The 24544-nt window shown below is 52.5% G+C and overlaps 2 protein-coding genes across 7 annotated transcripts; both read right to left on the bottom strand.

Annotated features, from left to right (window-relative positions):
- Positions 1-74: 74 nt before the first annotated feature.
- Positions 75-5044, bottom strand: SETD6 (SET domain containing 6, protein lysine methyltransferase). 2 transcript variants are annotated; one of them, XM_053448435.1, is made up of 8 exons: positions 4776-5044; positions 4203-4347; positions 3105-3246; positions 2728-2922; positions 2113-2236; positions 1655-1835; positions 793-935; positions 75-513 (listed from the first exon to the last, which is right to left on the bottom strand). In XM_053448435.1, the coding sequence occupies exons 1-8, from the start codon at positions 4965-4967 to the stop codon at positions 199-201; spliced, it is 1437 nt and encodes a 478-aa protein (XP_053304410.1). In that variant the 5' UTR covers positions 4968-5044; the 3' UTR covers positions 75-198. The 2 variants fall into 2 exon arrangements, with proteins under 2 accessions (XP_053304410.1, XP_053304411.1); XM_053448436.1 differs by lacking the exon at positions 4776-5044 and having other exon boundaries at positions 3105-3241; positions 4203-4336.
- Positions 5045-7303: 2259 nt separating this feature from the next.
- NDRG4 (NDRG family member 4) lies at positions 7304-23557 on the bottom strand. 5 transcript variants are annotated; one of them, XM_053448440.1, is made up of 17 exons: positions 23388-23557; positions 20925-21016; positions 19221-19265; positions 16287-16392; positions 16089-16209; positions 15954-16016; positions 15800-15860; positions 15441-15527; positions 14972-15028; positions 14009-14112; positions 13865-13921; positions 13675-13726; positions 13330-13377; positions 10957-10992; positions 10490-10541; positions 8921-8959; positions 7304-8199 (listed from the first exon to the last, which is right to left on the bottom strand). In XM_053448440.1, exons 2-17 carry the CDS (start codon positions 20982-20984, stop codon positions 8045-8047), a joined length of 1143 nt encoding a protein of 380 aa, XP_053304415.1. In that variant the 5' UTR covers positions 20985-21016; positions 23388-23557; the 3' UTR covers positions 7304-8044. The 5 variants fall into 5 exon arrangements, with proteins under 5 accessions (XP_053304415.1, XP_053304413.1, XP_053304414.1 ...); XM_053448438.1 differs by lacking the exon at positions 23388-23557 and adding an exon at positions 22766-22996; XM_053448439.1 differs by lacking the exons at positions 8921-8959; positions 23388-23557 and adding an exon at positions 22766-22995.
- Positions 23558-24544: the final 987 nt, after the last annotated feature.

Below are 24544 nucleotides of genomic sequence, written 5' to 3'. Positions count from 1 at the left end.
CTGTAACAGGAACAGCTCTCCTGCTAACTCCCCATACTCTGTCCCCGAGAGAAATCAGGTATTCCACGCTGCGATTTTGGCTATATTGGTGTTTATTTAAAACGGATCTCATTTCATGTTATAAACTACACGGAAAGGCGCGTTCCTCCGCTCCACAGCTTCGGGCCCCAGGTACACGTAGCACGGATGGAACAGTTCCTAGCAGGCTGTATGCTCCAGGATCTGCTGTAAGATGACTTTCTGGCCGTATCGAACCTGCAGAGCGTGCTTCTCCCTGGAGCTCAGCTTGGAATATGCCGCAGCATCTGTTATCGCGGAGTGGTCTGTACCCAGGTCCGTCGCGTACGTTTCGAGGGTGAGCGTTGCACTGATATGCAGTAACTTGCGCCAGCATACTGGCAGTCTAGATAGCATCTGTATTGTCATTGTCTGCTCTTCCTCCTCCTCATCATCTTCCTCCCAGCCCTCGTTCTCCTTGAACTCCTCAAACTCCTCGGCAGTCATACAGAGCACCTGGTCGGGGAGAGAGCACAGCATGGAGTCACACACCTTACTAGACAGGCAGCGAAGACATGACTGAAGGTGGACACAAATGGCTGTGTCTGTTCCAAACTCGACCGGTGGAAGATAACAGCTGGCCTGACTGTCCTGTCTTAGGCCGGGTCACCTGCTCAGAGTTTAACCGCCGCCAGTAAGACAGGACCTCGCTGCCAGTATAGGTTGGGGGCCGAATACGTTCTGTCCACTCCCAGGTCGCACTGTAACGGGGCAACTATGTTTTTTTCGCGTCACCTTCAGACACATTTGCAGTTCCTCCTCAGTCATGACCTCCTTGGATCCAAAGACGAAGGCCCTGTCTTCTCCCACCATTTCTATGAGGCGCAGGAATTCCCAGCGCTCGTTCACGCGGCATCGCTCCGCTTCTGAGCCTGCAACTGGAACACAGCACAAAATGCTAGCTGCTCCGGAATAAGACTACGCATCTTGTATGCGTGGTTGGTACGGGTGTCTGAGCATGAAAACAAATGCAGAATGTGTGTAGGTTCAGCCGGGAGTTGAGTACGCTGTGAGGACTTTACCAAACGAATAAATAAAAAGCACGCGTGAGGGAGAAGCTGCAGCATTACAGCAACCCGCTTCCGCAAGGTCTGATTCCTGCCAGCTGCTAATCAAGTCAGCCGGTGCGCTTTCCACATATGGGGGTCTCCCCTGAACCGTGACCCTGGAATCAACTGGCGGCAAGCATATCGTGTACGGAGCTCCTGCATCTTCACCGAAAATAGCTTGGGGGCTGAAGGGGCAAATAGGGAATGCTGCAGATCCCCTCTGTGCATTTGCAAAAGGGACACGATGGAACTTTAAAAAAGGTATCTTTGGCCTTTTTTTTTTTTTTAGGGTATATTAACGCCTGTCACTGCGGCAGCCGATAAAGCGTTCACCTGCTCAGTCAGCTGCTGTGGTGGCAATAAACCCCCTTTATATATACACATTACGGGAAGGTTAGCACAGAGCTGCAGACAGCGTATCCTGCACGCCTAGCAGCAGCTTCGTTTGGTGTTTAACTCAGATGCTGGAGTCATGTGGAAGACGTATTGTGAGTGCGGGTGTGGGATAGGGTAGATGTGAGTGTGGGATAGGCCACGCTTCCACTAACCTTGCAGGGCAGCCTCCCGGAGGGTCTTCATCTGAATATCGGCAGTCTCATTGCTGTTCTGTGGATGTTCCTCTGAGAAGCCGTACATGTGCAAGAGCTGCCAGTTTGCCATCTGCCCGTACGTGTTGAAGAGCTCCTGCCCGGCCTGGACCGGGCGCGTGGTGGTCATGCGGAGGCATTCCTGCGGGTACAGAGCACGGTCAGTGGGGGTATAGGGTACAATCAGACTGCCCCAGGCAGCTTACTGTCAGTCATGAGATATTTTGGGGGACTTTCACGGGTCAAACACCCTTTTAACGGTGGGCGGCAAGAGAAAGAATCCGAATTCTGCCAATTCCAAGCAAAGTCATGCAAAAAAAAACAAGTCTCCAAGGAGGCAAAATCACCCGACTTCCCAAACGATCAGTAAATCAGAAGCTGCGACCCCTTGGCGCGTCACACCGTACGCCAGAACTCACCGGCGTGAACTCTAACTGCGCGTTGTGCTGCGCCACGTGATTTAATAGGTCGGCCACAGGAACCATCATGGGCGGATGGACGTCGTTCTCAGAGTCCTCGTCCCCTTCCAGCGGCTCCTGGAAACTAAACAAATCCTCGTGTTATCGGAAGTCGACGGAGCCCACCAGCAGATAAAAAGCATCGTACTTCCAGTGGGCAGCAGATTATTTATACAGCTGAAATACACCCCCTCAGCCATATCACTATTACAAAAATAACAGGGCACCGCGCATCTACCCGAATACTGCCCACGGGGCTTCTTCCTGCGCTGGCAGAGCTCGTTTACGATAATGTGATTAATATCGTAAAAACGATTCATTGCTTTTATCTCATTTGACCCCAGAAAAACGGCGCCCCGCTGCACGGTCGTGGTTACCCCACTGGGGTATTTTAGCAAAATAGCACCCCTGAAGCAGTAAAGTGATTGAGTGACGGGAGCCCTACCCCGACTGTCCACGGTGGGGCTGCTGGTAGAAAGAGTTACCCCGTGGTGGTAACCGTGCAGGATCGTCTCACCGTCTCACACATGGTGTTGGTAGTAACGTATTTAACCTCTGACCTCTGCGACCTCTCACCTGTAAGCCATTACGAATGCCACCAGCCTCTTGTACAGATCCAGCGAGTGCTTCTCCGCGCAGAACGTCTCTGGGTGTCTCCTGATAAAAGGAAGGACGACGGAGTCGTATTCACGTTCGATGTTGCGCAGGTCTTTCTCCACAGCTTCCGCCACCCCGGTGCCCTGCAGGAGCTGCCTCCTCTCGTCCTCTGACCTGGAACATGCGCGGACCATCCCGGGGGTTACATTTACACAGAGACACATATGAGAAGGTGGCGCAGGCAACGGATACTCGATCGCCACATTCTACTAGCAAATAAAACTAAACGTCCTCGAGGCATTAACATGGCAGGCGTCACGGGCCACTAAGCGGAAGAAAGGCCGCAGGTCGCTCACCAGAACATCGGCAGATCCGGAGGGTTCAGTTCAGGCCACAGGCCAAAGTAAGGAGCCCATGGCGAGGTGCTGTCTGTCGCTTCATACATGAGTGCGAGGAGAAGGGGCACCCAGCCAGAGGTGCTGTCCAGGACCGTCTGTTCTGGGAAGCGGGAGAACAGTTAGGAACAGCCGATGCCCCCGATACGTACAGAGAGAGGCACCAGGAACAACGCTTCCGGTACGTGACGGGCAGAGAAACTTCCGGAGAGCAGGCTGCAGGAAGCAACGCGCGACTAACTCGCTATAACATGTTACCCGTAGCCTGGATTCAGCAACTTACCGCAAACTAACCCTACAACACGGTCACTCGGGTCCCTGGTAGCGCGCCGTAGACATGTCACCGTCCCTCGTGTCACCCAGTCACTCGGGTCCCTGGTAGCGCGCCGTAGACATGTCACCGTCCCTCGTGTCACCCAGTCACTCGGGTCCCTGGTAGCGCGCCGTAGACATGTCACCGTCCCTCGTGTCACCCAGTCACTCGGGTCCCTGGTAGCGCGCCATAGACATGTCACCGTCCCTCGTGTCACCCAGTCACTCGGGTCCCTGGTAGCGCGCCATAGACATGTCACCGTCCCTCGGGTCCCTGGTAGCGCGCCATAGACATGTCACCGTCCCTCGGGTCCCTGGTAACGCGCCGTAGACATGTCACCGTCCCTCGTGTCACCCAGTCACTCGGGTCCCTGGTAGCGGGCCGTAGACATGTCACCGTCCCTCGGGTCCCTGGTAACGCGCCGTAGACATGTCACCGTCCCTCGTGTCACCCAGTCACTCGAGTCCCTGGTAACGCGCCGTAGACATGTCACCGTCCCTCGGGTCCCTGGTAACGCGCCGTAGACATGTCACCGTCCCTCGTGTCACCCAGTCACTCGGGTCCCTGGTAACGCGCCGTAGACATGTCACCGTCTCTTCTGTCACCCAGTCACTCGGGTCCCTGGTAACGTGCCGTAGACATGTCGCCGTCCCTCGTGTCACCCAGTCACTCGGGTCCCTGGTAGCGTGCCGTAGACACGTGTCACTGTCCCTCGTGTTAACCATGCTTGGGACGTGGCAGTTTACCTCTTTCCAGTAGTTTGCAAATCCTCGCTGTGTTTTGGGATAGAAGAGCAGATCTGGGAAGACGGAACAAAACCTCCCCGGCAGGTAGATCGTCCTCTGCCAGCATGCCATACTGCGACACGGTGCCATACGTGCTGATATATACCTAGGGGCACAAAGCAAACATACATCCTGTACCGGGGCCATGTGTACCCACACAGATACACAGTGACCCCCTGTACCGATGCCTTGTATACCCGCACAGATACCCAGGGACCCTCACAGACACGCAGGGACACCCTGTACCTGCACCAATGCCCCATATACCCTCACAGATAACCCGTAACACCTCGGACCAGTACCGATGCCCCATGTAGCCTCAGATACCCAGGGGCACCCTGTCCCCTCACAGGTACCCCATGTCCCCTCACAGGTACCCCATGTCCCCTCACAGATACTCGGAGCCACTCTGTACCGATGCCCCATGTGCCCTCAGGGGCACCCTATACCCTCACAGATACCAGGGGCACCCTGTACATGCGCCGATACAGTCACCCCCAAGCATTTTCTCCAAGGGCCGGGCGTGATGCTCACCTTGTGGTTCAGATCCACCCCCATTTTCTTGCACCAGTCCAGGAATCCCGAAACAGCACAGGCCCCCCCGGTCTCCTCCGCTCCCCCGCCGGCCTGGATCAGGGGAGGAAGCCTGGGCGGACAGGGCGCTCGTTGGGAATTACCGGGTGCCCCTGAGTCCCCCATCTTCCGTTTCTTGTTCTCCGGACCCATCTCACCAACTCTTTGCAAATCTCTATGCAACCCACGTGTTCCTCCGCGTCCTGAGTCTGATTACTTCCGGGACGGTACGTAGCCCCGCCCCCTAAAGGAGCCGCAGCCGTCCTCGGCAGGCGAGACTGCAGCTGCCTCTAAGGAGGGCAACATCTGGAGGCGCAAAAGGCCCCAATATAAAGAGCACCCCCCACCCCCCGCATGTTAGGTGGCCACTAACGGGCACTTTTGTTTTGTGGGTGTGGTTAGATGTGTGGCTAGGGAGGGGTTATATGTGTATGGGCGGGGCTTTAGGGCTGTAGAACCCTGCGATCCCCTCATACCCAGCAAACATTCTGACCTCCTAGAAAAGAGGGGCATCAGAGGAAGAGAGAGGGGGGGAATCAAGGGAGGAGAGAGGGGGGAAATCAAGGGAGGAGAGAAGGGGCATCAGGGGAGGAAAGAGGGGGGCCAGGGGAAGAGAGGGGGGGGGAAATCAAGGGAGGAGAGAAGGGGCATCAGGGGAGACATGTCAATATTATGTATTCCGTGTTTATGGGAACACGTGCTGTAATAATATTATATATTCCGTGTGTATGGGAAGATGTGCTGTAATATTATTATATATTCCGTGTTATGGGAACACGTGCTGTGATAATATTATATATTCCCTGTTTATAGGAACACGTGCTGTAATAATATTATATACTCCGTGTGTATGGGAAGACGTGCTGTAATATTATTATATATTCCGTGTTATGGGAACACGTGCTGTAATAATATGATATATTCCGTGTGTATGGGAACACGTGCTGTAATATTATTATATATTCCGTGTTATGGGAACACGTGCTGTAATAATATTATATACTCCGTGTGTATGGGAAGACGTGCTGTAATATTATTATATATTCCGTGTTTTTGGGAACACGTGCTGTAATAATATTATATATTCCGTGTTATGGGAACACGTGCTGTAATAATATTATATATTCCGTGTTATGGGAACACGTGCTGTAATAATATTATATATTCCGTGTTATGGGAACACGTGCTGTAATAATATTATATATTCTGTGTGTATGGGAACACGTGCTGTAATAATATTATATATTCCGTGTGTATGGGAACACGTGCTGTAATAATATTATATATTCCGTGTGTATGGGAACACGTGCTGTAATAATATTATATATTCCGTGTGTATGGGAACACGTGCTGTAATAATATTATATATTCCGTGTTTTTGGGAACACGTGCTGTAATAATATGATATATTCCGTGTTATGGGAACACGTGCTGTAATAATATTATATATTCCGTGTGTATGGGAACATGTGCTGTAATAATATTATATATTCCGTGTTTTTGGGAACACGTGCTGTAATAATATGATATATTCCGTGGTTATGGGAACACGTGCTGTAATAATATTATATATTGTGTGTGTATGGGAACACGTGCGTAATATTATTATATATTCCGTGTTTATGGGAACACGTGCTGTAATAATATTATATATTCAGTGGTTGTGGGAACACGTGCCGTAATAATGATATATTCCGTGTGTATGGGAACACGTGCTTTAATAATATGTATTCCGTGTTTATGGGAACACGTGCTGTAATAATATTATATATTCTGTGTGTATAGGAACACGTGCCGTAATAATATGATATATTCCGTGTGTATGGGAACACGTGCTGTAATAATATTATATATTCCGTGTTATGGGAACACGTGCTGTAATAATATTATATATTCAGTGGTTATGGGAACACGTGCCGTAATAATATGATATATTCCGTGTGTATGGGAACACGTGCTGTAATAATATGTATTCCGTGTTTATGGGAACACGTGCTGTAATAATATTATATATTCAGTGGTTATGGGAACACGTGCTGTAATAATATTATATATTCCGTGTGTATGGGAACACGTGCTGTAATAATATGTATTCCGTGTTTTTGGGAACACGTGCTGTAATAATATTATATATTCCGTGTGTATGGGAACACGTGCTGTAATAATATTATATATTCAGTGGTTATGGGAACACGTGCTGTAATAATATTATATATTCCGTGTGTATGGGAACACGTGCTGTAATAATATGTATTCCGTGTTTTTGGGAACACGTGCTGTAATATATTATATATTCCATGTTGATTGGAACACGTGTCGTAACAGTATTCTTTATTCCGTGTTTAGCTCTATAGATTTGCAATGTATAAAGTAACGGGTGGCGTTGGCTGTCATGGCGGGTCAGTAACATGCGCCGGCTCATCCGGTCTCCTGCAAATACCCCCAGAGCCTGCACAGCGCATTCAGTAACGAGTCTGAAGCCAAACCAGCAGATCCGAGACGTTTATTTTTCTCTTATCTCTTCACGGGATATTGTAATGATGGCTTTTACTGCAACTAGAAGCATCAACCACCACAATGTACACACCAAAGAGTATTCCTATAGATTATATATGATTACAGAGTCACTGCATACAGAGACAGGAGAAAGATTAACCAGGAACCATTCAATTCCACCAAAAAAAACCAAAACGTACAGAGTACACGGAGTGGGGTCACAGAGATGGGCGACGGAAGATCTCTCTATGTATCACGTGTGGGTATTAATACAAATAAATCCGCAAGGAGCTGGAGCGGAGACACTGAGCCGGAGCGGAGGCAGACAGGACACGGACGATGACTCTCACATGGTCTCATCTCCAGTAACCCCTTCCCTGCCTGCTTCACCTACACTATACAAATCCTATTGTTTAACCCCCACGTAATCAAACAGCGTACGCTCTTGTCTGCAGAGCTGACGCTCTGCCAGGGTTTACTGGTCTTGGTCATACTCGTGTTATTACGCAACCCCCTCGACTAACATGGGGGGGGTGCCCTTACATCCAATCTGGGGAACGAACCCTAAAACACTGAACCACAGCCATTCTCATTACAGGATCCCCAGAAACGCCAGACGCTGTTTAAAGGGGGTGCAGTGAGTTGGAAACAGGAAGCAAAAGCGGGGAGAGAGGGAATGAGAGATGACGGGGTAAGAAGAGCAGAGGTGGCTTCAGGGTCCCAGCGCCAAGTGCTCAGCAGGACACCTCCATGGTGTGGTTCATCTGCCCGATGCCCTCGCTGCTTTCTGACTGGGTGCAGGGCCGGGGACGGCTTCCATCCACAGAACTGGCGCTGGTGAGAGATGCCGTGCGGGAACGGGCAAGACGAGTCATACTGGCCGACGGCACTGATGGCAGAGAGGGACAGAAAGTCAAACTCAAAGCTACGTGGCACTTAGCAAAAACATCCAAACCCAGTCCAGGTCCTCCATCCCGACGGCAAACAGGGGCGGCGTGTCACCCGCAGGAAACGCCGTCCACCCGGGACAGAGACATCAGCATGCACCGGGGAAGATGTGGAGCTGGGCGCCCTGCTGCTGCTGCTCCAGCCTGGCGACCATTAAACTATGGTAATCTTCCCACGTGTTACATGCCATGGAAGCCAACTATCCCCTGACCTTTCTCTGTGGGGTAGATGCTGCCAGCCGTTCTTTACCCCCTGTGGTAACCCGCGTCACAGAGTGCCTGCGTTGCCATGCTCTTGGGACGATGCTCTGGGTAACGCTTTAGAAATTCTCTCCCCAACACTTTGCAGTTAATGTACATTTTGGCCAATTTTGGATGGCTGGAGCTGCACAAAGTAGCGTAGGCCCTGCCACCCTTTGTCACCCTTTGTGCCTGAATCATGGGGGGCATTCTTCCTGTTCCCTTGCATATACATATTTTTTTTTCTATAGCGCCATTATATTCCGTAGCGCTGTACAAGAGGTAGATGGGGCAATACGCAGAGGTGGTTGCAGCACACCCTGCGTTTGTGGGTGAAACACAAGGACGGGGTGACATGCACATTTCTGGGGCCACAGAGAGCATAACACAAACGGCAGAGCAGGTGATGGGGCACGTGGGTACCTGCGCTGGCACTCTGCCTCCGATCCTTCAGGGAAGCAACTGGGAGAGAGAGAGAGGGGGACGGGAGACAGAGACAAGGGGAGAGATGGCTGAGAACGAGATAACACATAACGAAGAGAGACAGAGATCTACAGCATCATCGCAGAACCAGGGAGACAACTACAGACCCCCAGAGAATCAGCACCGAGCCTGCGCGAGACCGTCAGGGCCAGAAAACACGAGCAGAGAGAAGACGATGGCAAAGGTGAGGGTAACAGGGGCAATGGACAAAGGTGAGGGTAACAGGGGTGATGGACAGAGGTGAGGGTAACAGGGGTGATGGACAGAGGTGAAGGTAACAGGGGCAATGGACAGAGGTGAGGGTAACAGGGGAAATGGACAAAGGTGAGGGTAACAGGGGAAATGGACAAAGGTGAGGGTAACAGGGGAAATGGACAAAGGTGAGGGTAACAGGGGAAATGGACAGAGGTGAGGGTAACGGGGGCAATGGACAAAGGTGAGGGTAACAGGGGAAATGGACAAAGGTGAGGGTAACAGGGGAAATGGACAAAGGTGAGGGTAACAAGGGTAATGGACAGAGACGCGAGGGCACAGGAACAGAGACGCGGGGGGCACAGGAACAGAGACGCGGGGGCACAGGAACAGAGACGCGGGGGCACAGGAACAGAGACGCGGGGGCACAGGAACAGAGACGCGGGGGCACAGGAACAGAGACGCGGGGGCACAGGAACAGAGACGCGAGGGCACAGGAACAGAGACGCGGGGGCACAGGAGCAGAGACGCGGGGGCACAGGAACAGAGACGCGGGGGCACAGGAACAGAGACGCGGGGGCACAGGAACAGAGACGCGGGGGCACAGGAACAGAGACGCGGGGGCACAGGAACAGAGACGCGGGGGCACAGGAACAGAGACGCGGGGGCACAGGAACAGAGAGGCGAGGGCACAGGAACAGAGACGCGGGGGCACAGGAACAGAGACGCGGGGGGCACAGGAACAGAGACGCGGGGGCACAGGAACAGAGACGCGGGGGGCACAGGAACAGAGAGGCGGGGGCACAGGAACAGAGACGCGGGGGCACAGGAGCAGAGACGCGGGGGCACAGGAGCAGAGACGCGGGGGCACAGGAGCAGAGACGCGGGGGCACAGGAGCAGAGACGCGGGGGCACAGGAACAGAGACGCGGGGGCACAGGAACAGAGACGCGGGGGCACAGGAACAGAGACGCGGGGGGCACAGGAACAGAGACGCGGGGGCACAGGAACAGAGACGCGGGGGCACAGGAACAGAGACGCGGGGGCACAGGAACAGAGACGCGAGGGCACAGGAACAGAGACGCGGGGGCACAGGAACAGAGAGGCGGGGGCACAGGAACAGAGACGCGGGGGCACAGGAACAGAGACGCGGGGGCACAGGAACAGAGACGCGGGGGCACAGGAACAGAGACGCGGGGGCACAGGAACAGAGACGCGGGGGCACAGGAACAGAGACGCGGGGGCACAGGAGCAGGGAGGGATGAGAGACAGACGTTCACACAAGCAGTCTATCCAGCCCACTCTCGCAGGCACTTACTGTATCCCATGCCTTGCAGGAAATACTTAAAGGCTTCCGTGAGCTTCCCGGGCTGGAAAATAAAAGACAATTTCACGGCTCACGGGATGTAACGATAATAAAATAATCGCAGCAATCAGAAGCCTCCCAGCCGCTTCACGCATCTTATTACCCTCCATCCGGCAAAGACACGCGAACACGGGATGCTGTGCGGGAGTCGGGCGCTTCACGTGGCCGGTGAATGCCTGCGTGGGCCTGGTGGAGTTTTAACCCTAATTACCCCACTCGCCTAACACACCGAGACTGAGACAGGGGCGCGGTGCCGCAAATAAACCCACAGACACAATGAGAGGCAGAGGGTGTAACTTGCCCTTTTCAGCCACCGGTACTAGAACCATGGCCAGCTTCACATTCTCAGAACACAAGCGCATGACTCTATGACCCCGCGCTGGCTGTGTCAGAATGCACACGCTAAAGAGATGGGTTACCTGTGTGACCTGGGGAAGCCCACCGGAGTCGGCCATCTGCAAAGGAGAAAGAGAAGCACATTAGAGAAGGATACAGGGGGAGACATAGAGAAAAACGCAGGAGGAGGATGATGAAGGCTGGGCTTAGAGTAAAGTGGGAGAGGATGATGAAGGCTGGGCTTAGAGTAAAGTGGGAGAGGATGATGAAGGCTGGGCTTAGAGTAAAGTGGGAGAGGATGATGAAGGCTGGGCTTAGAGTAAAGTGGAGGAGGATGATGAAGGCTGGGTTTAGAGTAAAGAGGAGGAGGATGATGAAGGCTGGGCTTAGAGTAAAGTGGGAGAGGATGATGAAGGCTGGGCTTAGAGTAAAGTGGAGGAGGATGATGAAGGCTGGGCTTAGAGTAAAGTGGGAGAGGATGATGAAGGCTGGGCTTAGAGTAAAGTGGGAGAGGATGATGAAGGCTGGGCTTAGAGTAAAGTGGGAGAGGATGATGAAGGCTGGGCTTAGAGTAAAGAGGAGGAGGATGATGAAGGCTGGGCTTAGAGTAAAGAGGGAGAGGATGATGAAGGCTGGGCTTAGAGTAAAGTGGAGGAGGATGATGAAGGCTGGGTTTAGAGTAAAGAGGAGGAGGATGATGAAGGCTGGGCTTAGAGTAAAGTGGGAGAGGATGATGAAGGCTGGGCTTAGAGTAAAGTGGGAGAGGATGATGAAGGCTGGGCTTAGAGTAAAGTGGGAGAGGATGATGAAGGCTAGGCTTAGAGTAAAGTGGGAGAGGATGATGAAGGCTGGGCTTAGAGTAAAGTGGAGGAGGATGATGAAGGCTGGGCTTAGAGTAAAGTGGGAGAGGATGATGAAGGCTAGGCTTAGAGTAAAGTGGGAGAGGATGATGAAGGCTGGGCTTAGAGTAAAGTGGAGGAGGATGATGAAGGCTGGGCTTAGAGTAAAGTGGGAGAGGATGATGAAGACTGGGCTTAGAGTAAAGTGGGAGAGGATGATGAAGGCTGGGCTTAGAGTTTAGTGGAGGAGGATGATGAAGGCTGGGCTTAGAGTAAAGTGGGAGAGTATGAAGGTTAGGCTTCGAGTAAAGTGGGAGAGGATGATGAAGGCTGGGCTTAGAGTAAAGTGGGAGAGGATGATGAAGGCTGGGCTTAGAGTAAAGTGGGAGAGGATGATGAAGACTGGGCTTAGAGTAAAGTGGGAGAGGATGATGAAGGCTGGGCTTAGAGTAAAGAGGAGGAGGATGATGAAGGCTAGGCTTAGAGTAAAGTGGGAGAGGATGATGAAGGCTGGGCTTAGAGTAAAGTGGAGGAGGATGATGAAGGCTGGGCTTAGAGTAAAGTGGGAGAGGATGATGAAGGCTGGGCTTAGAGTAAAGTGGGAGAGGATGATGAAGGCTGGGCTTAGAGTAAAGTGGAGGAGGATGATGAAGGCTGGGCTTAGAGTAAAGTGGGAGAGGATGATGAAGGCTGGGCTTAGAGTAAAGTGGGAGAGGATGATGAAGACTGGGCTTAGAGTAAAGTGGGAGAGGATGATGAAGGCTGGGCTTAGAGTAAAGTGGGAGAGGATGATGAAGGCTGGGCTTAGAGTAAAGTGGAGGAGGATGATGAAGGCTGGGCTTAGAGTAAAGTGGGAGAGGATGATGAAGGCTGGGCTTAGAGTAAAGTGGGAGAGGATGATGAAGGCTAGGCTTAGAGTAAAGTGGGAGAGGATGATGAAGGCTGGGCTTAGAGTAAAGTGGAGGAGGATGATGAAGGCTGGGCTTAGAGTAAAGTGGGAGAGGATGATGAAGACTGGGCTTAGAGTAAAGTGGGAGAGGATGATGAAGGCTGGGCTTAGAGTTTAGTGGAGGAGGATGATGAAGGCTGGGCTTAGAGTAAAGTGGGAGAGTATGAAGGTTAGGCTTCGAGTAAAGTGGGAGAGGATGATGAAGGCTGGGCTTCGAGTAAAGTGGGAGAGGATGATGAAGGCTGGGCTTCGAGTAAAGTGGGAGAGGATGATGAAGGCTGGGCTTAGAGTAAAGTGGGAGAGGATGATGAAGGCTGGGTTTAGAGTAAAGAGGAGGAGGATGATGAAGGCTGGGCTTAGAGTAAAGTGGGAGAGGATGATGAAGGCTGGGCTTAGAGTAAAGTGGGAGAGGATGATGAAGGCTGGGCTTAGAGTAAAGTGGAGGAGGATGATGAAGGCTGGGTTTAGAGTAAAGTGGGAGAGGATGATGAAGGCTGGGTTTAGAGTAAAGTGGGAGAGGATGATGAAGGCTGGGTTTAGAGTAAAGAGGAGGAGGATGATGAAGGCTGGGCTTAGAGTAAAGCCAGGGCTGAGGGGAGAGCCATGAGGTGGAGGAGAGCTATAGACTGGCAGAGAAGCGGAAACATTCACAGAGAGGCTTCAGATACCTTCAAGAACGTTGTGTTTGTTGGATCCAGTTTGGAGTTACATTCGACCTGAAAGACACACAGGATGAGTGCTGCCCACGTGAGTGGAATCAGTGACAATACTCAGTATGTCTCCCACACTCGTTACACACCCCAGTACTAGTCCTATCCCAGCATCGTTATTTCCTACTCCCCCCGCTAGACACCAAGGGCAGAGGACCAGAAAAATGGGAATCAAAGCATTGTTCTGCCGCCCTGTGCTGTGCTGAACGTCCCAAGCTTGGACCTCAGCGCATAGACCACCGAATCCAGTGTGTGGAAGGAGAGGGCAGCTGGAGGGAGACCGTTACTGCGAGTGCCACTCACCACACCGTCTTCAGCCGGGGAATTATCTCCAACGACCAGCATCACCGGAGCCCTAAGAAACACACAGGTCTCAGCGATGGTGCAGGAGAAATGGGTGTACTTTGTGCTGTACAATGCGGAGAGGCGTGGGGAGACGGGGCATGATACATCACAGACTGACAGAGAGACAGATGCATGCGCAGGCACTCACCTCAGTGTTTTGGCGTTTGGTACAGTGCCGGGGCGGTTCATCTCGAGATCTCTGCGACTGAAGGAGACACAGAGAATGTAACGTATCGCTGGCAGCAGGTCAGATGGGAGGTCACTAGGCAGACTGGGGAACCTGCGCAATTACCTGATGTACATGTTCCACAGGAGCTGTAGATTGTTGTGATTCACACAGCTGGCAATCTGCTGGCGGTAATTCTGGACGAGCTCTGTGTTATTCATCAGCTCCTCCTGAGAGTTTGCGAAAAAATACACCCACGTGATAAAACTGCCCCGACACCCTGGGGCTACACCCTCCCGATACCCTGGGACTACACTCTACTGATACCCTGGGGCTACACCCTCCCGATACCCTGGGACTACACACAACTAACACCCCCTGGTGCTACACCCTCCCGATACCCTGGGACTACACTCTACTGACACCCCGGGCTACACCCTACTGACACGCCCTGGGGCTACACCCTCCCAATACCCTGGGACTACACCCTACCGACACCCTGGGGCTACACCCTACTGACACGCCCTGGGGCTACACCCTCCCAATACCCTGGGACTACACCCTACCGACACCCTGGGGCTACACCCTATTGATACCATGTTATTCTGCTGAATTATTATCTCAAATCTACAAAGTATTGAAATATTGTCCACATTCAGCTATGTGATCTTCAAGCCACATAAACAATTTCACCACGTCGCAGCTCAAAACAGACCACGTCTCATCCACACACAGACCACGTCTCATCCACACACAGACCACGTCTCATCCACACACACAGACCACGTCTCATCCACACACACAGACCACGTCTCATCCACACACAGACCACGTTTCATCCACACACAGACCACGTCTCATCCACACACAGACCACGTCGCAGCCACACACAGACCACGTTTCATCCACACACACACAGACCACGTCTCATCCACACGCACACAGACCACGTCTCATCCACACACAGACCACGTTTCATCCACACGCACACAGACCACGTCTCATCCACACACAGACCACGTCTCATCCACACACAGACCACGTCGCAGCCACACACAGACCACGTCCAAGACGATTGTCATTTTGTACCTGGCTGAAGAGATGGGACAATATGGTGTCTGGCAGGGAGCTGGTGAGTCCAGAGAGCTGAATACAAAGAATAACATTTAAAAAGGACATCAACCCCAGACCCCTTTACCCCTCCCACTGCCCCACCCCAGACTCCTTTACCCCTCCCACTGCCTTACACATCACTCATTTACCCATCCCACTGGCCCACCCCAGACTCATTTACCCCTCCCACTGCCCCATCCTACACTCATTTAGCCCTCCTACTGCCCCACCCCAGATTCCTTTACCCCTCCCACTGCCTTACGCATCACTCATTTACCCCTCCCACTAGCCCACCCCACTCATTTACCCCTCCCACACTCATTTACCCATCCCACTGCCCCACCCCAGGCTCATTTACCCCTCCCACTGCCCCACCCCAGGCTAATTTACCCCTCATTAAGACTCTGCCCCAAACACCCCCCTGGACCCGCACATGCCCCAATACCTTAGAGGCTGCCCAGTCGATCCAGCCCTTCCCATTGGGATCAATATTGATGAGAACCAGACCTTCGACCGACTCCGGGAATATCAGCTGCGGACGGAGAGCCACAGGTCAGAGTGCTGCGTAAAGCAGACACGGCCCGCAAACCGGCCCCAGCCGCTCAACCGCACAGTGGCAACCGGCATTCGCGTGGACAGTGGCCACCGGCAGCCATGACGTGGCGGGAAGAGGCCAGGTTGTTCACGAGACCGGGGCGCTCGTGGATCTAAACTGGCACGCGCTCGCACATTCATTACCGCTAACTGATCTGCACTGATGGTATACCTCCGCGCAGCCGCACACCCTCACCGCCGGACACTTACAGCAAACTTGGCCAGAACATACGCTCCCGCTCCAACACCGATGCCGATGATGCTCTGAAACCTGCAAAACACACGCGTGTCAGGCTCTGCGGTACTCCCCAATCCCCACCACCGCAGGTGCACGGCACTGTACATGCGCAGGGACGTGTCTCACCCGAAATGCTGCATCACGCTGGGTAACATGGCTGCCAGCTGCTCCATCGTTGGGTACTGGTACCTAGGAGAGAGGCTGTCAGGAGCGGCCGCGATAAAACTGCCCAAAGTGTGCTCAGCACAGTACTCTACTTACCCCTGCGGGAACTGGGAGGCCCCCATCTGCTGCCCCGGGGCATCCACGTGGCACACCACAAAATGCTTGGTTATTTCCTGCATGTCTTCATAGTTGAAGAATGTGTTGAAGCAAAGTTTATCTGCAAGAAGAGATCAGTGAGCCGGGGCCGGGCGGGAAACTGACCCAAACTGCCCCGGCGCGTCACCCTGTACTTACGATTCAGCCCCACGTCGTGGTACGTGAGTATCGCAGGGCGATTCCCCTTTGGGGTTCCACGGATGACGACATGTAACATCCCGTACGAGGTCTCAATGTCATGTTCCTACCGCAAACGGGACACGCAGTCAGTGCACAGAGAACACGGGACACGCGTGTGCGTTCACACGCCCAACATACAGAGCCGCCCCGGGGAGAAAAAAGTGTATCTGCCGCAATTATTTTACACCTTTCCATAAATATCGGCCTGTTGACTGTTTTTACCCCGGCTGCAGTTTTTACCCCATAATATAATCTTTTCAGGCAGCTGCAAAGCTCTCGCTCTGCTATCTGAGCCCCGATCTACCCCCTGCCAGGGCAATAAATACGCAGGTTCAAGAAACCATTAATAAATGTGGTGCTTCATGCCGGGGGGGGGCGCATGCCGGGGTGCCACATGCCGGAGGGGCCGCATGCCGGGGTGCGGAGGGCCATGAGCCGCATTGCCCCGCTTTCATTAGCTCAGCGGGGTCCAGTTGTGCCGGGGGTAGGAGGTGAGCGCACATACCCCACACCTGCACGGCCCTTGGGGCATCTGTGTCTCGCAGATTCCAGGGCCCCCGACTGGTCTCATCACACCCTGAGCACTGGCTGCCACCCCTTGCCTGTGTCCTTCTCAAGGTTACAGCCACATACAGGGTCACTGGAACCAGCAGAGCATCGCACCCCCCTCCCCTCGCTGCCAGGCTGCAGAGCATCTCGCTAATCCCTCCTCTAATAAAATGCAGAGCATCCGATCCCTCACGGACTCCGGTACTGCAGAGCATCAGCTCAAAGCTCCGGACACAAGCCTTCCTCCTTTACACTAAAACAAATCCCCCCTTTCTAACCCACGAGCGCAGAGCGTTGCACCTATTGGGATTGCGTCCTAATGCTGCTCTGCATTAACACTTTCCGCTCCATTCTAGCAGAGACGCGCAGAGACTAGGCGCAGACCGGTCATGTCTCATGGTTGGAATGGTCTTGGTTGATCTGTAGAGCATTGCCTTACGTCGCAGGTACAGGTAGTTTGCAGAGCGTCGCTTTATCTTATAGAGAGGAGTTCTCTGCAGAGCGTCGCTTTATCTTATAGAGAGGGGTTCTCTGCAGAGCGTCGCTTTATCTTATAGAGAGGGGTTCTCTGCAGAGCATCGCTTTATCTTATAGAGAGGGGTTCTCTGCAGAGCATCGCTTAATCCTACAGATACTCTGCAGAGCATCATTTTATGACATGCGCGTCCTCCCCGCATCTGCCTGGAGCTGCGACGTTCCCGGTGACCTTGGGCTGCTGGCGACGCTCCCAACGTGAGCCCCGCAGACAGGCGCAGACAGGCGCAGCGCGGCAGCTCCGGGGGAGGAAAGGGATTTTCACCTTCAGCGACACCTAGCAGCGCAGCCACGGGGCAAATCACACCTTCTTCTTACATAGATGGCACGCGTGATCAGCACACGCTACACGCCAGGACGTTACTCACCCCATCCCAGCGCTCCGGCATCCTGACCACAGAACAGTCGCTGAATCAGAGTGTTGTGCTGGACGGCAGGGAGAGCGATGGAGAGATGCAGGCGGAGGGACGCAGGCAGAGGCACATGCAGCTGTGCGGGCAGCAAGACCACCCTCCTCCACCCCTCCCTCCTTTTACTGCAGAGACTGCAATGCCGTGATAGGCTGAGCAGCCATGTACCCGCCCCCTGCTCCTACCCTATCACACAAATCAATACAGCCAGAATATAGAGTGCGCACCGCCACGGCAACGACACATGCCCCCAGATCAATACACGCATGCATAGTCTGCACAGTAACCTACCCCCACAGCCCAATCCTGATAACTGCCCCATGCAGCCCAATCCTTAATCCTGATAATTACCCAATGGGGCCAAATCCTCAATCCTGATAAATACCCCACAGCCCAATCCCCAATCTCCCTCTTCTCCTAAGATTGTAAAATCGCAAGAGCCTCTTCTCTTTTGCATCAGTTTGTTATTGTATGGGTTATTGTGTGGGTTATTGTGTGGGTTATTGTGTGGGTTATTGTGCGGGTTATTGTACGGGTTATTGTATGGGTTATTGTGCGGGTTATTGTGCGGGTTATTGTATAGGTTATTGTACGGGTTATTGTGTGGGTTATTGTGTGGGTTATTGTACGGGTTATTGTGTGGGTTATTGTGTGGGTTATTGTACGGGTTATTGTACGGGTTATTGTACGGGTTATTGTACGGGTTATTGTACGGGTTATTGTATGTTATTGTACGGGTTATTGTGTGGGTTATTGTGTGGGTTATTGTACGTGTTATTGTATGGGTTATTGTGTGGGTTATTGTGTGGGTTATTGTCTGTGTTATTGTACGGGTTATTGTACGGGTTATTGTACGGGTTATTGTATAGGTTATTGTACGGGTTATTGTATGTGTTATTGTATGGGTTATTGTGTGGGTTATTGTATAGGTTATTGTACGGGTTATTGTATGTGTTATTGTATGGGTTATTGTGTGGGTTATTGTACGGGTTATTGTATGTGTTATTGTATGGGTTATTGTGTGGGTTATTGTATGTGTTATTGTATGGGTTATTGTGTGGGTTATTGTACGGGTTATTGTATGGGTTATTGTACGGGTTATTGTACGGGTTATTGTACGGGTTATTGTATAGGTTATTGTACGGGTTATTGTATGTGTTATTGTATGGGTTATTGTGTGGGTTATTGTATAGGTTATTGTACGGGTTATTGTATGTGTTATTGTATGGGTTATTGTACGGGTTATTGTATAGGTTATTGTACGGGTTATTGTGTGGGTTATTGTGTGGGTTATTGTATGTGTTTATAAATTGTTCTACTGACTGTAACAGCGCTGCAGAATCTGCCGGCGTTTTATAAATAAATGTAAAGTAGCGTAACTACCCCCACAGCCCATTACCTTCCAGTCGGTGTCAGTGGCAGATAGAAAAGTATCCGCAGATTCCTGAAACACAGACACAAACCTCATGTAACCACCGACGGGCTGAACAAACCGCACCGCGTGCCGGGACCCGATGACCTTGCATGTAACTGTCCTCTAATAAACAGATAAATGCCAGGGAGCAGTCACACACGCCAGGGAGCAGTCACACACGCCAGTGAGCAGTCACACACGCCAGGGAGAGAGCAGTCACACACCGGGCAGCAGTCACACATGCCAGGGAGCAATCACACGGACCAGGCAGCAGTCAAATTCCAAAGTCATACACACCAGGGAGCAGTCACCCTCCACAGTAACACACACCTGGGAACAGTCACGCTCCACATTAACAAAGGCCAGGGAGCAGTCACACTCCATGGTCACACACACATGCCAGAGAGCAGTCACACACACACAGTCATACATATACACAAGGGGGCAGTCACACTCCACAGTCACACACATCCAGCAGAGGGCAGTCACACTTCACAGTCACACGCATACACCAGGGGCAGTCACACGCATACACCAGGGGCAGTCAAACTCCACAGTGACACACATATACCAGGGGACAGTCACACTTCACAGTGACACACATACATCAGGGGACAGTCACGCTCCACAGTGACACACATATACCAGGGGACAGTCACACTTCACAGTGACACACATACATCAGGGGACAGTCACGCTCCACAGTGACACACATACATCAGGGGACAGTCACACTTCACAGTGACACACATACATCAGGGGACAGTCACACTCCACAGTGACACACATACACCAGGGGACAGTCACACTCCACAGTGACACACATACACCAGGGGACAGTCACACTTCACAGTGACACACATACATCAGGGGACAGTCACACTCCACAGTGACACACATACATCAGGGGACAGTCACACTCCACAGTGACACACATACATCAGGGGACAGTCACACTTCACAGTGACACACCACACATACATCAGGGGACAGTCACACTCCACAGTGACACACATATACCAGGGGACAGTCACACTTCACAGTGACACACATACATCAGGGGACAGTCACACTTCACAGTGACACACCACACATACATCAGGGGACAGTCACACTCCACAGTGACACACATACATCAGGGGACAGTCACACTCCACAGTGACACACATACATCAGGGGACAGTCACACTTCACAGTGACACACATATATCAGGGGACAGTCACACTCCACAGTGACACACATACACCAGGGGACAGTCACACTTCACAGTGACACACATACATCAGGGGACAGTCACACTCCACAGTGACACACCACACATACATCAGGGGACAGTCACACTTCACAGTGACACACCACACATACATCAGGGGACAGTCACACTCCACAGTGACACACATACATCAGGGGACAGTCACACTCCACAGTGACACACATACATCAGGGGACAGTCACACTCCACAGTGACACACATACATCAGGGGACAGTCACACTCCACAGTGACACACATACATCAGGGGACAGTCACACTCCACAGTCACACACTGTAATATCTATTAGTAATGCATAGAGAAGCCTGAAGAACTACCGTTTCAACTCTCTACAATAAGGTCTTCATCAGGCACTATCACGAAAAAGCAGGCGTGTTAAACCAGACCAGCTGAAACTACCTGTAGCACGTACTCACCATCTCAGTATCCTGTCCTCTTAAAAGAGGCTTCTCCTCGGGAAATCGAAGTTCACTCATTCCGGATAAACTGACCTCAGGCAGCAGCAGACCTGTACAAAGAACAGCAATAAGGTATAGATCCCCATAAAACTGCGCACAGTCACACCATCACAGAAAGGCTAAGAAGTGGAGAATGCGGCTGGATTCCTGGCTGAGGAGGAGTAGAGGACAAGGTTGGATTATTATCTGAGAAGCAGTGAACGGTGAGGTTGGGTTCCTGTCTGAGCAAGAGTGGAGGAAGAGGTTGGGTTCCTGTGTGAGAAGGAGTAGTGGCTGAGGTTGGATTCCTCTCTGAGGAGGAGTGGAGGATGAGGTTCTGTCTGAGTTAGAGTGAAGCGTGAGTTTTGGTTCCTATCTGAAGAGAAGTGGAAGATGGGTTTGGGTTCCTGTCTGAGGAAGAGTGGAGAAAGAGGTTGGGTTCTTGTGTGGAGCAGAAGGAGTAGAGGCTGAGGTTGGATTTCTCTTTGAGGTGCACAGGAGGATGAGTGGAGGATGAGCTTGGGTTCCTGTGTAAGGAGGAGTAGAGGATGAGGTTGGGTTCATATCTAAGTAGTGTGGAGGATGAGGAGAATTGCACCCTGCAAACCAACATAGCACGAGCCCCAAACGTCCCACCAGCAGGAAAACACCCTGCAAACCAACATAGCACAAACACCATCAGGAAGATACCCTAGAGACCAACAAGAGCACCGACCCTCAAACCAGGAGAATGCCCTCCCTGCAAGCCAACATAGCATGAGCACCAACCGTCCCACCAGGAGGATGGCACCCTGCAAGCCAACATAGCCCGAGCCCCAACCATCCCACCAGCAGGAAGACCCTGCAAGCCAACATAGCCCGAGCCCCAACCATCCCACCAGCAGGAAGACACCCTGCAAACCAGGAGAATGGCACCCTGCATGCCAACGTAGCACAAGCACCAACCATCTCATCAGCAGGAAGACATCCTGCAAACCAATGTAGCGTGAACACCAACCATCAAACCAGGAGAATGGCACCCCGCAAGCCAACATAGCATGAACACCAACCGTCCCACCAGCAGGATGACCCTGCAAGCCAATGTAGCACGAGTACTGACCATCCCACCAGCAGGAAGACCCTGCAAGCCAACGTAGCACGAACACCGACCATCCCATCAGCAGGAAGACCCTGCAAGTCAACATTGCACGAGCCCCAACTGTCCCACCAACAAGAAGGTACCCTAGAAACCAAAGCAGCACAAGCACCGACCGTCAAATCAGAAGGATGGCCCCCTGCAAGCCAATGTAGCATGAGCACTGACCATCCCACCAGCAGGATGACACCCTAGAAACCAACGTAGCAGAGCACAGACCGTCACACCAAAAAGATGCCCCCCTGCGAGCCAACGTAACACAAGCACAGATCGTCCCACCAGCAGGATGATCCAGCAAGCCAACATAGCACGAGTACTGACCATCCCACCAGGAGGATGACACTGCAAACCAACGTAGCCAACGTTAACCAAACTCTCGCCCGCTGCTTAAAGGAAAATGAGTCTCCTTACAAAGCAACGACGACAAACAACCCCAGCCATGTCATGCCAGAAAGATCAAGGACTTGCACCATGAGGTGAAATGGCCAATACGAGGAGGTGCCTGGGGCTGATCGGAGAGCGAGGCATGGGGCTGATTTCTCATCCGAGACGCGTTTATCGGGAATCTATCATCATCCGTCACTGATCTTGCATGCGAGGTCACTTATCACGGTAACGGCACGGAGGCACGGACACTGCCCCGGTAAACACGCACACAAGGTGACCCATTCACACAGCCCGTTACCTGCCCAAAGTTCTAGCTTATGGCCCAGGAGCTTCATTATCTCTGCAGCCCCGTGCAGAGATACGGCTAGGAGCTGTCCAGCGGAGGCAGCAGGACGGGAAGAGGTGCGGGGCAGTTCTATAGAAATACCCAGGGGCAATAAGAGCAGGGCACAGAGGGTACAGATGGCAAGAGCTGGGGCAGGAAAAGGGGGCATACAGAAAGGATGATCAGAGAGATCTCTCCAGCAGATCTGTACCAGGCACTAAGACAGAAGGGAGTGACAGGGAATGGAGGAGGGAGAACAGACAGAGGGAAGAGAGCCAGGGAGAGCAGCCAACACTAGATGACAGCTCAATGCAGATGTGTCAGGGAGAGAGGGCTCTGCCCCAGCCACTGCAGCCCTGTCCACGGGGGTCCTGGGGGCCACAGCTGGATGCCTGGAACGATGCTGCACACAGCCCTGCCAAATCAGCCCCATTAACACGTTCCGTGCCACAGCTGGCCGAATGCAGCAGGGGGGCACACCCCAGATGTGGCACGGACAAAACACTGAGCTGCCATATTTAAAGCCCCCGCCCATCCTGCGCAGCTGGCACGGCACCCCCCCCCCGGCCTCAGGGGCCCCTCCAGCCGTACTCACACTCAGCTCCCCCTCAGATCCCCGAACCGGAGCTGGCAATCCACGTGGTGAGATGTGTCTATTCTCCGACTGTCACGGGTGGGCAGGGGAGGGGTCAGTTGTACTGCGTGGGGTGGGATGATCCCGTGAGATGCCCCCAGCCCGGTGCTCGTGTGCGGAGCTAGAAACACATAGCGCCTGCGTGAGTCCTCGGCGCTGCGTCAGTGGGGAGGAGATTTATCAAGGTGGAGCGATATCACCCACAGCTCAGACACCGCTACGGCGGCAGTGAGAACGCAAGCTCTGCAGCCAAGACTCCCCAGTGCGTGGGTACCACTAGCTAGCTGCTGAGATGGAACCCTCATACCCTCTGTGCTGTTTGGAGTGCAAGCTCTGCTGCCAAGCATCCCCAGTACGTGGGTACCTTTAGCTGGCTGCTGAGATGGCACCCATCATACCCACTGTGCTACTTGGAGTGCAAGCTCTGCAGCCAAGGGCAGTTGAAGCAGCAGATTGACACATGTACTGAGCGGGGACCAACCACCGGTAGTGGTTGTTTGTTTATGCATCTTTATTATTATTATTATATTTTATGTATTACACACCAACAACTTACACAGCGCTGTATAATTTATTTGGAAGTAAACACACAGCGACACGCACAGCAAGACGCGCACACACGCACAGCAAGACGCGCACACACGCACAGCAAGACGCGCACACACGCACAGCAAGACACGCACACACAGGTGTTGAGATCCCGTCCATGATCTGCCATCTTGCCTTATCCTTATTTATACAAAATCCCCGGAAGGAGCGGTGGGCTCCTAAGCTTACAATCCGTCAGAATGTTTGTAAAGAGGTATAACGGGCATGTCCAAACCTCCTCTTTTAGTCTGTCCAGCCTCCTAAAAGCTCAGAATGTTTGCTGGGTATGAGGGTATCACAGGGTGCTACAGCCCTAAAAGCCCCGATAATGTATAGATAAAATCAACGCTTCTTACGAAGTCACCAAAGAGTCCAGTTAAAGGCCCACTACTCACTAACAGTCGCATGGAGCAGGATGTGATAGGAATTGCCCCAAATACTGTGACTGGCACTGTGTGGAGAGGCATTGGGGCAGCCAGAGCCAAGGAATGGGGTAAAAGCTCCCCTAACATCATGGAATTAGACAATGG

This window comes from Spea bombifrons, chromosome 10, assembly GCF_027358695.1.
Source record: "Spea bombifrons isolate aSpeBom1 chromosome 10, aSpeBom1.2.pri, whole genome shotgun sequence".
NCBI classification, from domain to species: domain Eukaryota; kingdom Metazoa; phylum Chordata; class Amphibia; order Anura; family Pelobatidae; genus Spea; species Spea bombifrons.
Note: the sequence above shows the minus strand (reverse complement) of the source record. Positions and strands in the feature narration are given on the sequence as shown.